This window comes from Orcinus orca, chromosome 15 (genome assembly GCF_937001465.1).
Source record: "Orcinus orca chromosome 15, mOrcOrc1.1, whole genome shotgun sequence".
Classification (NCBI taxonomy): domain Eukaryota; kingdom Metazoa; phylum Chordata; class Mammalia; order Artiodactyla; family Delphinidae; genus Orcinus; species Orcinus orca.
In genome coordinates this window covers 85,023,769-85,038,252 of record NC_064573.1, presented here as the reverse complement: position 1 = coordinate 85,038,252, position 14,484 = coordinate 85,023,769, and the positions used below count along the sequence as shown (strand labels likewise).

General features: G+C 46.8%; 1 protein-coding gene across 1 annotated transcript in view; it reads right to left on the bottom strand.

Annotated features, from left to right (window-relative positions):
- Positions 1–7,465, bottom strand: part of LOC125961208 (OTU domain-containing protein 5-like) — a 41,015-nt gene extending 33,550 nt beyond the window's left edge. Inside the window, exons 1-2 of the mRNA XM_049697696.1 lie at positions 7,061–7,465; positions 3,620–3,696 (exon numbers count right to left, since the gene is read on the bottom strand). Coding sequence (XP_049553653.1) covers positions 3,620–3,696; positions 7,061–7,465 — 482 coding nt within the window. The remainder of the gene's footprint in view (positions 1–3,619; positions 3,697–7,060) is intronic.
- Positions 7,466–14,484: the final 7,019 nt, after the last annotated feature.

Sequence of the window (14,484 nt, the reverse complement as noted above, 5' to 3'; positions counted from 1 at the left end):
TGGATGGATGACGGATGGGTGGATGGATAATGGATGAATGGATGGATGGATAGATGAATGGATGGATGATAGGTGAATGGATGGATGGATGGATGATGGGTGAATGGATGGATGGATGGATAGATGGATGGATGATAGACAGATAGATAGATGGATGTGTGTGTATGTGGATACAAGGGCTAGGATGCATATGTACATTTCGTAGCTCTCTTTACTAAGTTGGCTTAGGAACAATGACACCTCAGTAGCAACCAGCACGCCTAGCACTGAGACCTTGAGATGGAAGTATAGGGCTAGGCAACCTTCCTTAAAACCCCTGCTGTAGCACAAGAATATTCTCCATTTGAAGGGAGCAGACACACAGCCAGACAGACTTGAGACTAAAACATTCAGACTGAACCTTCTAAGTAGATCTTTAAATCCTCCTTGTGTTTCAAATACAGAAAAGGCAATTAAAGGAAATGCAACTCTTAAGTAAGCTTTAATTACAGACAGGTTTATGACATCTCCTAAAGATCGATTTACAAAAAATTTAAGGCTCTGTCCTCTCTCGCAATTCATGTGGCAAATCCTTCTGGGAATTCTAGGAGGTTTAGACTTCTGACCCACCACACCTCAAGCCAAACGGAAGGCAAATTTTGTCTGAAAGCTTATATTGAAAGTCATGAACATCTGCTGGCAGATCCTCATTTTGTCCCAGAGCCAGCTGACCACAAAATGCTGTATCAGAATGTAGGAACATGTCATGAAGCCACAGGGACGTGTACCGATAAATGCCTCGTGCTCGGACAAGCCATCCTCCCTCCGTTTAATCTCAAAATTCAGTGCAGTGGTCAGTCACTCAGTGGGTGTTACAACCGACGTCCATGTGCTGAATGAGAAATGAAGCTCTATTTGGTTTCCTGAGATTGCTTTCCCACCCGACCCTTGTCACTACACTGACTAGGAGCCCAGGAGAGAACTAAGTGCAGAGTTTGGAAAGACAGCCAGAGTCCATGGTGTGCACCGGGCAGAGAGAAACTTCTGGGCAAAGATCTCCTGACCTGGCAGTGCCAACAGACACTGTCTCTGGGGGAGGCCCAGAGACAGCTTCAAGGGCAACACTCATGACCTTCTGGAATCCAGCAATTCACCACCACCCCAAATTCTTGGTGACCAACAATTTCCTCTCCAGCTCTATAAACCTGTCATTTCAAAAACTGTTATATATGGGGAAACAGTATGCATGGCCTTTTTGGCCCTTTTGGGGTGGTTTTTTTTCACTCAACCTAAAGCCCTTGAGATCAATTCAAGCTGCTGTATCAACAGTACCTCCCGGGACTTCCCTGGCCATCCAGTGGTTAGGACTCTGCACTTCCACTGCAGACGGCCGGGGTTCGGACCCTGGTGGGAGAACTAAGATCCCCGCATGCCCCGACGCTCGGCCAAACAAAACAATTTTTCTTAAACTCCTTTTATTGCCGAGTAGTGTCCCATGGTACGGATGTTCTACGTATTAACTATTCACCCGTTAAAGGACCTGTGGATTGTTTCCAGTTTAAGGTTATTATAAATAAAGCTGCTATGAACATTCATGCACAGGTAAGTAAGTAATAAAAGAAGTAAATGCCCAGGAGTGCCATTGCTGGCTTGCATGGTCAATGTCTGAATTTCATGTTTGAATTTCGAAGAAACTGCGCAACCGTTTTCCACATTGGCTGTACCATTTTACATTCCCAGCAGCACGCGTGAGAAATCCATTTCTCCAAATTCAAACATCTGGCAGTGTGTGTGTGTGTGTGTGTGTGTGTACGCATGCATAAATATATATACAATAAATGATTATATACATACACGTATAAATTTTAGCTATCTTAACAGGTGTGTAGTTATTTCTCATCTCATCTTGGTCTTACTTTGTATTTCCCCAATTGCTAGTAATGTAAAACATCTTTTTCATATGCTTACTTGCCATTCATATTTTTGTTCAATGAAATGTCTTTTCTTGTTGTTTGCCCAATCTTGCCAAAATACACCTTTTTTTAAATATTATTGAACTTTGATTTTTTTCCGTCAGATATGTTGTTTGCAAATACTTTCAGTCTATAATTTCTTTTCACCATCTTAACAGAGTCTTTTGCAGATTAAATATCTTTAATTTTGATGAGGTCCCATTTATCTTTTTTTTCTCTTTTATGCATCAAGCTCTCAGTGTCAAGTTTAAGAATTGCTCACCAAGTCTTAGGTCCTAAAGAGGTTCTAGGTTTCCTGATAAAAGTTGTATTAGTTTACATTTTACATTTAAATCTGTGATCCACTCTGAGTTAATTTTTGTAAAAAGTGTGACATTTAGGTCAAGGTTCATTTATTTTGCCATTGATGTCCAATGACCCCAGCACCATACATTGAAAAATGACTGTTTGCTTTTTAATTAAGACATGATATACCTCTGCTGAGTAATTTTCTTGTGGACAGCCTTCTGTTAGTCTGCCACTGTCATGTCACCCTAATAATTGAGACTTTCCCAGGTTTTAATGTGCTAACACTCTATCTCAACAAGTAAAAAAAATAGGTGTTAGTCTCAGCGTTTTTTTAACCCAGAATGTGATGTCAAAATACTTATATCTTCTTCTTACACCCTCTTGCTGCATGCATTCGACCTTTCAGCTAGTATTCTCATTTCTGCAAAAGAAGGTGACAGCCTCCTCCCCTTCAATGAGAATACAAGGTCTAAGTGGCCCCGTCACTGTCCTGTCTTTATACTGGTATCCCTGCTGGCCCACTCCCTCCCTTTAGATTCAGACTGTATTTCTGTGCATGTACATGATTTGTCCTTCAGTCTCACGCCAAAGGCTTTCTGACATTAGAAACTATTTTTTCTCTTCTTGAACATACATCTCCCGAGCACTGGGCAAAATCTCACCTGCTTCATGCCTTCAACCACTGGCCGACCCCAGGGCAAGTATCTCACAATGAACAAATCAGTGATAGTCATGAGGGCACTGACCACCACGTCTTCTTGTTTGGCAATGCCCTGATGACAACTCTGTCTCCAACTACAGCCCGCTGAGCTGAGAATGTTCCGGGCCCCATAAAGGCCCAGGGTGCCAACCTCTCTGCAAGCGGAACATGATTTCATCCAGCGTCTCCTTCCCTAGCTGGACAGCACCGCCCATCCTGATATTACTGATGGTACAGTACTCACCTAGCTGCACTTGGAAATGAGCCTTCAAGACTCCCTTCTGATGGGTCCACAGACATCTTAAAGCAACCCCTGTGAGAAAACTGAACCTTCTGGACAGGAGCTGGTATCCTCATTTGAACAGAAGTTCCAATGCCATGACACAGTCTGACACCTCTGAAAAGCATAGCAATTTTCCCATGATGCTTGGTCTTCCTAATCTATTTCTTCAATGTAGAAAATAATCTGCACTTTGGATCAGCTCAGGCAAATGACACACCTCACATGAACTTCTGAGTTCCTATTAAAATGAAACTAACATGTTTGCCTTCAAAAGCTTAAATCCGGCATTAATCCCCCAAAAAGAAAGTATTCTCCAAAAGAAAAATACTAGCCCATAAGGATAGCTTGCATGTAATACTGGCAACCAATTAGCTTTGAATATAAATTATGACTTACCTCTGCACTGTGAACTTGAGTTCCTCAGAAAACACTGGTTTCTTCCAGGAAGGTGATATTTGCTCTGAGGATGTGACCTGTCACAGGAAGAGAGTTCACAGTGAGAACAATCTTTGTATGATGTCAATGGCCTCCTTGGTCTTCTATGGCTAAGTAGGAAGACGAAGGAAAGAAAAAGAAAGATGCTGAGTTAGATCAAAAAGCAGTTTACAAATGAAGTAGAGAAATCTGAGCTGCACTTCGTTAGTGATGTCATATATCTGTGAAAGGAATTTGTTCTGTAATTTGCAGGAAATTACTCTCCATGGTACATGAGTAACGTGGTAGCATCCTTGGAAACAGCCTGCACACTACATACGTGTGTAAAGTGGAATTTGCATGAGTGATCACTTGCATGTGGCTAAAATGTATACGAACGGTCTTTTATATCCTCTTCTCTCACTCAGAGTTCATTTTTGGTGAGCAGCCAGGACCCTGGGCCCAAACATCACTTCTTTTTAACTTTCATGCCCCTTCCTCCATCCTTGGGTAAATCTGCCACGGAATCCAGGTCTCTGCCCACCAGGAGACTCTCAGCCTCCTGGCCTCAGAGCTGGGATCCATTGAAGTCCAAGTAGTACAAGGGTTTGGGCAAAGTCAGCCCGACGTGACCATAGAAATTAATTCAGGGATCCCCATGCAACCCACAGGGACAGGAAACTCTCTCTGAGGAGGAAACCTGATGCTAATGCAAGAAGCTGGGAGACCAAGAACCCAGGGGCTGCCCGAGCTGTCTACGCAAGCCCGCACCAGAAGGGAGAGAAACCCACCCGGACCGTGTAGCCTTCTCACAAGCCCTGGGGTTGAGAGGCGGCCTCCCCAGGCCCAGCGCGTCTTCTGTGCCACGCTCTTAGATCCGGGACGCTGGGCTTCCCCCAGAAGCCCCGCCCCAGAACCGACACTTGCATCTCATTGGGCATATTCATGTCATGTGACCATTCATTTCTGCAAGGGTGTCTGGGAAATGTAGTATTTTTTTTATCCTGAGCTGGGCATACTGGGTTGCAAACACAATCTGGATTCTTTAAGTGAAGAAGGGAGGAAAATGATTACAGATAGAGGAGCATTAGAGTTGGCCACATTGATAAACAGCTCTACTAGGAGGCAATGGCCAAAAGAAATAAAAAACAAAAACTGATAAAGAGTTTTAAATGGCTCCCCTTAGGAGCAAGGCTAGAAATAGGGAGAGATGGAGGACAATTTTGCTTTTTAATATATGCCTTTCTGGATGATCGATGTTTGATTCTAAATAAATCACATGTAGTCCCATGAGCTGAGAGAATTTAGCAATCCTTCCATTCAATGTGCAGTTTTCTTATCCCTGATCCCATGTGATACACGCACTTGACATAGTTGCTCCGGTTACACAGCTATTTCCTCTGATCTGGACTACTGGTTGGCTTGGAATAGAATCAAAGTGTTTCTTTTTTTCTGTACAGTCTCCTTGAATCAGAATATTTATCTGCACTGGAAGTGGGAGGGGGTTTAGAATAGTGATGAAGACAGAACTTTCTTAAGATTTTATACACTGTTTTATACGCTGAGTGTTGGCTCAGTTGTGGAGTGACTCTTTCAAACAGCAGATCTTAGAAGATTTATGTTTCACCTGATGTTGGCACCTTAGTTTTTTTCCTGGAAGGGCCTGCTTAGTTGAGCATAAATTACAGGGACACCACACACTCCAGTTTGTTTAGGCAGCTTTTTCTGGAGTGTTGTGTCAGACTATTGTTTCTTTGGCCCATCTCTAGATGAACTTGAGTTTAGGCACATTTAAAAAAACAACAGCAGGGGCTTCCCTGGTGGCGCAGTGGTTGAGAGTCCGCCTGCCGACGCAGGGGACGCGGGTTCGTGCCCCAGTCCGGGAAGATCCCACATGCTGCGAAGCGGCTGGGCCCGTGAGCCATGGCCGCTGAGCCTGCGCGTCCGGAACCTGTGCTCCACAACGGGAGAGGCCACAACAGTGAGAGGCCCGCGTACCGCAAAAACAAAACAACAACAAAACCCAAAAAAACAGCAGGTATACATACACACGCACACAACTTGTGCACACACACACGGAGACTGAAAGCTGTCTCAAGACTAGACTGATAGAAGGAGAATTTCAAGGAAGGTGGATTTCTGAAGAGCAAATGCAACTTTTTAACATCAATTGGTGGTGTGTCTCAGTATCTATCAAAGTGCATCAAGCCCAGCTTAAAGAGTCTCAGGAAGGAGAGAAAAAAAGATTCCCATTGAGTTGGATTTAGTTTTTGAACGTCAGCTCATGCAGGGGCTGGAGTGGAACCTGGGCAGGGAAGCAAGACGCAGAGATGCCCTGGCCCCGCTGCCAGTGCCTTTAACCCATGCGGCCCTGCAGACCCTTCGCTACTGTGCAGGCGGCAAGACAAACACATTTTCGCTTTCTGTCCTCCTGCATCCGCACCCCAGGATCCTGGCAGAAGCCGTGCGCCGCCTGCATCCCTGCGGGGCTGAGGCCTGGCCCCTCGCAGGTCCCCAGGGCCACCAAAGCCAGTGCTGGGCGAAAAAGCGCGCTTGATGCCACCTGCGCCAGGAGCTTGGAGACCACTCTCCTGCCCCACCCGCCGAGTCGGCGCGGTGATCCCCGCCCCAAGTGTGCACAGTGAAAATAACAGTAGTCGTATCACCAGCTGGTCTTCTAGTGAATGCTCCAGGCTCTGGGCTGTGTCCGACGTGTCCATGACATTCCCTCCACTCCAAGAGGCCGCGCGTTCCCCTGGGGTGAAAGGCTGCAGGTAGGGGACTCCTGGGAAGCCCGGTTCTGTTCCAGAGACTCGCACCCACCAGCGTCTCTGGGCCCGACAACCACTACCTGCACCCCCCAAATCACATCGGACCGAATCTGGGGTGTCAGGGGGAGTCCCCGAATTCTGCCAAGCCCGGGTTTGCTGTAGCTGCGTTGTGAGCGCGCCTTCCTCCGTGATCCACGAGCAGCTCTGGGACCTGGGGTTGGGCAGAAGGGGTGCGAAAAGCCAGGCTCTCCGCCAGTCCCAGTTTGACAAGATGCAGATGGGGGGTTGGAGGTAATCCTATGCTTGGCGGAAAAGGGGTTCACATAATCGGACCCCGCTTCCTGGATCCCAGGTGTAGACCCCACGAAAGCCCGAGTGGGTTGCAGTAAACGCATGCCCTCAGCCACGCCCCCTCCTCTCCGACTCCAGGTGCTTCAGATGGCTTCAGGTCGGGGTTCTGAAGATCCTGGAACGGACACGTTTGCCCCAGCCCCCCACGAGGCTGCCCCAGGGTCTGCCCATCCAGGGAAGTGGCCCCGCAGAGGCGCTGCCGGTGGCGGCAGCGCCCTCTCCAGATTTCCCCAACAAACCCCAAGTTCAAGCGACCCCCGCCCAAGGGCCGGCGCGACAGACGCCCCAGCCCCTGCCTTACCTCTGCCCGGCAGGGTGCCCCGCACAGCCCCGGGGCCCTGTGTTTGGAGCGCATCATGCAGCCCCCGGGTTCACGCCTCCCGCCCGCGGCCCCCGCGGCTGCCCCCGACCCCGGCGCTACCCGGGCAGCCGAACTGGGCGGGTCCGGCTGCGTCTCCGAAGGTCGTGCCGGATCCCCGCTGGGTGGTCCTCGCCCCGGCGGCTCCGGCTCTGGTGGCGGCTGGGGCTCGGATCCCACAACTTTTCTCCAGTCTCTGGCCTCCCAGGCTCCGGACCCTCGGGACTCCCGGCCCCGCCCCGCCCTGGCCCCGCCCCTTCCAAGGCCCCGCCCACAAGCGCTCCGCCCGGTCCGGCCCCGCCGCGCCGGAGGTGGTGTGAGAAAGTGCGCCCATCCGCGGGAGAGCATCCTTCTAGGCCGCCAGAAGCTTCGGGAGAGAAAGAGCGAAGGGGAGAGGGGCGGTTTCCATAGGACCTTCAGAAATTCGCTTCTCTGCCGCTAAACCCTACTTTGTGCACCTTCTTGCCTTACCTCCCCGCTGCGTAGCCCTGGTGAGTTCTGATACGGCTCACCAAGTCACTGCGGGAGGGGGAGGGTGGTCGACACTCTGAGATGTTCGGATGTCTGGAGTTAGAATGGGGTAAAAACTCTGTGTGTGCGTGTGTGTGTGTGTAAAAGCACACAATTCTATGTGGCCACACAGCACTGGGAGATACTGGTTGCCTCAGGAAGGGGACTGGACGGTTGAGATTGGGGAAAAATTAATTCTACTTGCCGGCCAGGAGCAGAGCGCAGCTAAGAAAACGCTTCCAACCAAAAAGGTTAACTCTAAAATACTGATTCTTATAGTTCTAGATGCGAGCAGAAAATTAATTTTTCAACGAAGTACGCTAATTCCCCAGTTCTCCACTTCATGTGGAGAAGACTCAGTGGACGTAGCTGCCCGTGGCCACACGTAGCAGTAGGGACGGCTCTTTCTTGCATGGTTTATCACAGGATATTGCATATAGTTCCCCGTGCTGTACAGTAGGACCTTGTTGTTTCTCCATTCTATATATACTAGTTTGCATCTGCTGACCCCAAACTCCCAATCCATCCCTCCCCCACCCTCCCCTCCCCCTTGGCATGCACAAATCTGTTCTCTACCTCTGTGAGCCTGTTTCTGTTTCGTAGATAGGTTCGTTTGTGTGATATTTTAGATTCCACATGTAGGTGATATCATATGGTATTTGTCTTTCTCTGTCTGACTTGCTTCACCTACCATGATAATCTCTAGGTCCGTCCAGGTTTGCTGTGGGGATTGGAGCTCTGAATTCAGATGTGCTGTAACGGGGTAGAGGAGGGGACGAGAAGATGAGTCATTAATGTGAGCTAGAAGGAGCTGGGCGACGGAGCTGCGACCCCTGACATGGTTGGGAAAGGGATCCTCATTTTCATCTCCCCCCGGGACGTGCCCTTGGACGCTGAGAACGCAGAAGCCCGGGAGAAATTGCCTCTCACCGCCTTCTCCATCTCTGATTAAGGAAGCACGTGTGCCTTTGGGGTGGATTAGAACATTCATGGAAATCAGAAAGATACACAGGGCTAGGGTGCGAGGTAGGTTGGGGCAGAGTTAGCAGAACCGATTATTAGAGTTAGCGTAAACAAGTAAGCGTTTGTTTGACTCACATAACAAGGAGTGTGGAGGTAGGGAGCCCAGGATTCAGACAATGGCTCAGTGCATAAGAACCCAGGACCGTTCCATTTTCTGCCCCCATCATTAGCAGGTTGGCTTGTCATGTCACCATGGAGAGATGGCTATTGTACCTGCAGGTATCTTGTCTGTTTTCCAGGCAGGTGGAGGGGAGCAGGGCGCAAAGACAGCAAGCCTGCCTGTGGAGCTTGGGGGTTTATTTAGGAAGGGATGTCCTCCCCAGCAGACGTCTAACCAGACCCTGGGTGGCAGGCCCACCAGTGCCTACATCCGGGGTGAGACCACCGTGATGTCTCAGCAGGCTGACGTTATTAGGCTGTGCAAACCGGGGGTGGGGCTGGGCAGGACCCAGGGGAAGCGGGGGAGGTGGGAGGGAGGAGGGGCTTTGCCAAGCTGGCCGCTGCCTGGCGTCCAGCAGGAATCATTGTTCCACCCGTGGCGCCGGCTCCTGAGAGGGGGCGGGAAGGAGGGGGGCTGAGGCGGTCCACCGTGAAGGAGGAAGGAAGTCGATTTCATCCCCCACCACCTTCCATCGGTCATAGTTTCACCCTGTGAGCGTGAACCCTTTGCACGCCCGTTGTGCACCTGGATGCCGAGCGGTCCTCAGCCCTGCAGCATCCTTCATCTCCGGCCAACAGGGGTGCCCGGGTCAGGGAACAGGGACCACACCTCATGGCTGTTCCGGAAGGTGTGCCAGGCTGTGGCCATGAGGCAGGGCCTGGAGGAAGTCAGATGGGTTGCATCCTCATGACGTCAGTCCAAGTGCTCCAGGGGCCCGGTGACATCCCTACACCCAGATTTCCCTCCATCTCCACCCAGATTTCCCTCCATCTCACCACTGACTCCCTGGCACCAAACAAACTCCAAAAGTAAACATCAGATGACCTACTGTATAGCACAAGGAACTCTACTCAATAACTGTAATAACCTATATGGGAGAAGAGTGAAAAAGAATGGATATATGGGGACTTCCCTGGTGGCGCAGTGGTTAAGAATCCGCCTGCCAACTCAGGGGACACGGATTCCAGCCCTGGTCCGGGAAGATCCCACATGCCGCGGAGCAACTAAGCCTGTGCGCCACAACTACTGAGCCTGCGCTCTAGAGCCCGCGAGCCACAACTACTCAGCCCACGTGCCACAACTACTGAGCCCGGACGCCTAGAGCCTGTGCTCTGCAGCAAAAGAAGCCACCGCAATGAGAAGCCCTCGCACCGCAGCAAAGAGTAGCACCCACCCGCTCGCCGCGACTAGAGAAAGCCCGCGCGCAGCAATGAAGACCCAACGCAGCCAAAAATAAATTTAAAAACTAATAATAATGGGGGCTTCCCTGGTGGCGCAGTGGTTGAGAGTCCGCCTGCCGATGCAGGGGACGCGGGTTCGTGCCCTGGTCCGGGAAGATCCCACGTGCCGCGGAGCTGCTGGGCCCTTGAGCCATGGCCGTTAAGCCTGCGCGTCCGGAGCCTGTGCGGTGAGAGGCCCGCGTACCGAAATAAAAAAAAAAAAAAAAGGATGTATGTACATGTATAACTGAATCACTTAGCTGTACATCTGAAACTAACACAACTTTGTAAATCAGCTATAATGTAAAATAATAATTAAATTTTAAAAATCAAATGATTCCAAAAAGATCAGCCTTTGGTTCCCTCCCCATGTCAGACTATTTGATATATTTGGTTTTATTTAAAAACAACAACTGGATTTTGAAATGGCCATTGTCTGCCTTTAAAAAATACACACAAATCCCATTTCTTCCCTTGGAACTGTCTTTACAGTGTATCTTAACTGTAAATTTGAATACATTGACACAAGCCAAGCATTTGCATCAACTTTTTTTTTTTCTCTTTTACTTTGTACTCTTAAAAAAAAAAACACCTTTATTGGAGTATAATTGCTTTACAATGGTGTCTTAGTTTCTGCTGTATAACAAAGTGCATCAGCTATATGTATACATATATCCTCATATCCCCTCCCTCTTGCGTCTCCCTCCCACCCTCCCTATCCCACCCCTCTAGGTGGTCACAAAGTTAATGATTTAAGAGGACATCTGAGATTAACATTTGAAAGATGTTCTCTTCACTGCTCAGTGACTGTTCCTGGAACTGGGCAGGAGTGACAGGAGTCAGATTTTTTAATGGATTGAAATTTCTGTTCAGATCTGCTCTAGAAGGACAAACCAATAACATGTCTGCTTCTTTACGGTGTGTACTGCTTCTTCACAGAACATCCTGGGGTTTTGAGTTTCATTTCCACAGACTAAAAGTCCTGGTTAGGGAGAAAAACAAAAGCTTTTTTTTTTCTATCCAGCGCTTTTAAAAAAGAGGAGACATTTGTAACAAAAACACAGATAATTGGGTCCATATGTCCCTGGGGAATAGAGTCCTCCATTGAGATCAATATGAAGAGATGTTTGTAATAAAAACGTCAGCAGGAGACGTACTGAGAAATTAGTTTGAAAACTAATTAGTTTGAAAACTCCAAATGCTTTCACAAATGCAGGCATCAGACGCTGGGTCACCAACATTCTCCCTAGTTTTAATTTATTAAAAAAAAAAAAATCATTCCACCAATTCAGAAAGCCCTCAGGGCTCTGAATGTGTGCTTCCTGTACTCCATTCTGCGCTCTTGCAAGCTACTTGGCGCCATGTCCAATTGTAACTATCCTTGAACTAGAGATTCAAGTTTTGTCTGGGGGGTGGAGATGTGTACTCAGATGAATCACTCCCCAGCTGGGCCCAACTCTGACAGCACTTTGAGTGTGAAAGCTGGCGTTTGGAGAATTAATAAATACTGTGATGCTTATTCACAGTCCAATCAAAGATTCCCTTTCTTTCTTTCAGTGTTAGCACTCCTGGTCCGCAGCATTATATCCGCTTACAGATCATGAGCTATAAACGTCTAGCCCGTCGCTGACTCTTCATTTGGAGCGGAACAGGATTTAAAAGCTGGCTTGTGCAAGCATGAGCAACGTAAAGCTGACATGTTAGGTTTGCATTGGAGATTCAAAGACACAGGTGATGTTTTCTGTTAATTTTAAAAAGAGGAATAAGAGTTATCAGAATTACATCCCAGTGGCTGAAGGAGGTGTCTGTGACGTGAAATGCCTTTTGGCTTCTCTTTGAAAGGAACATGGATATTAAAGAGAGACCTGTCCCCAGGGGCCTCCTTTGTTCCCTCCCCTGCAACAGGTAAATTCTAGCAAACTTTTTTTTCCTTTGCTCTGGACCTTTATTTATTTGTTACCATTTTTAAAAAATTAATTGATTTTTTAATTTTTGGCTGTGTTGGGTCTTCGTTTCTGTGCGAGGGCTTTCTCTAGTTGTGGCAAGCAGTGGCCACTCTTCATCGCGGTGTGCGGGCCTCTCACTATCGCGGCCTCTCTTGTTGCGGAGCACAACAGGCTCCAGACGTGCAGGCTCAGTAGTTGTGGCTCACGGGCCTAGTTGCTCCGCGGCATGTGAGATCCTCTCAGACCAGGGCTCGAACCTGTGTCCCCTGCATTAGCAGGCAGATTCTCAACCACTGGGCCACCAGGGAAGCCCCATTACCATTTTTTAAGTGTAGTTAATTTGCAATGTCATGTTAGTTTCAGGTGTAAAGCAAAGTAATTCAGATTCAAAGTGATTCACATAGATACGTTCTTTTTCAGGTTCTTTTCCATTGTAGGTTATTACAAGATACTGAATATAGTTCCCTGTGTTCTACAGTAGGTCCTTGTCATTTATGTATTTTATATATAGTCGTGTGTATCTGTTAATCCCAAACTCCTAATTTATCCCTCACCCCCGATATCCCCTTTGGTAACCATAAGTTTGTTTTCTATGTCTGAGAGTCTATATTTTGTAAATAAATGCATTTATATCATTTTTTAAAGATTCCACATATAAATGAAATCATACGATATTTCACTTTCTCTGTCTGACTTACTTAGTATGATAATCTCAAGGTCCATTCATGTTGCTGCAAATGGCATTATTTTATTCTTTTTTATGGCTGAGTAATATTCCATTGTGCATATGTACCACATCTTCTTTATCCATACATCTGTCGATGGACATTTAGGTTGTTTCCATGTCTTGGCTATTGTGAATAGTGCTGCAATGAACATTGGGGCACATGTATCTCTTTGAATTATGTTTTTCTCCGAGTATATGCCAAGGAGTGGGATTGCTGGATGATAAAGTAACTATTTTTAGTTTTTTGAGGAACCTCCATACTGTTCTCCATAGTGGCTGTACCAGTTTACATTCCCACCAACAGTGTAGGAAGGTTCCCTTTTTCTTTGCACCCTCTCCAGCATTTATTATTTGTGACTTTTTAATGGTGGCCATTCTGACCAGTGTGAGGTGATACCTCATTTTAGTTTGGGTTTGCATTTCTCTAATAATTAACGATATTGAGCATCTTTTCATGTGTCTGTTGGCCATCCGTCTGTCTTCTTTGGAGAGATGTCTATTTAGGTCTTCCACCCATTTTTTGTTTGGGTTGTTTGTTTTTCTAATATTAAAGCTGTCTGAGCTGTTTGTACGTTTTGGAAATTAGTCCCTTGTCGGTAGCATTGTTCGCAAAGATTTTCTCTCTAGGTTGTCTTTTCGTTTTGCTTATGGTTTCCTTTGCTGTGCAAAACAGGGAGCTCTTTTTTTATTGGTGGTGGTCCCAAGAAAAGTGGAGGAACGGGTGGAGAGGGTGGGGAACCTCTCACAAGGGTCTAGGAGCTGCTAAGGAAATATGAGGTCTTCTTCAGCCCACCTTTCCTGCTTCCAGCTCTGCTTCTTCCTTCCCCAGCTCCACACACGGTATGGCCTCAGCCTGTGTAACTTTCTCCGTTGTCAGTGTGTCACCTCAAAATTATTTCACACTCTTTACATGAATCATATTTTGGCAAAAACCCCTCTGTTGGAAATATCCCCCTAACTGGAGATAGCCTGCTGCTAGAGGGGACCTTGGGCACCTGCCCTCCATCTGTGAAACAAGGTTGGCGAGTGAGGCGACTCCCAAGATCGCTTCCAGCATGAACATTCTGTTATTCTAATTTAGAAGTCCATAATCCTATGCTCTATAAAGTGAAGATAGTCTTTATTTTGCTACATTTTCAGACATAAGGGGCAATGCTATGAATACCCTCATTTAAAATCTTAAGCTTCCAAGTCTTTATTTTGGAAGCTATTTCAAGTTTCCCACATTCTCCAAAGAAATCTCTTCTTTGGTGAGGAAAAGGGATATAGAAGGGGAGGAAAGAGAAAAAAAAAATGCAAGTTGGGGCCAGACAGGGTTGTCTGAGGATAGAGATACCAGATTTAACAAAGAAAATAGAGGACACTCAGTTCACTTTGAATTTCAGATAAACAATAAATAATTTTAGTGTAAGTATATCCTATGTAATATTTGGGATATACTTATACTAAAAAAACCCAAAGTTGTCTTTTCTATGAAATTCAAATTTAACTAGCTGCCCTATGTTTTACAAAAATTCTGTGCTTGGTAAATGCTACTGTCCTGTTATTCATTCAGTATGCCTTGCAGAAATAGTTTATTTTCTAGTCCATAAGACATAACCGAGTATAAAACACACTCATTTCTTTAAGACAGATATTTATGGTGGAAAATCCAAGTACTTTACATCATACACGGTTGGGAAATGATTTTAAAATTGTTTTGTAGGAAAAATATATAACGTTGCTCATGTAAATACAATATGCTGTATATTATATATGAGGAAACAGCTCTGGAGTTGAAA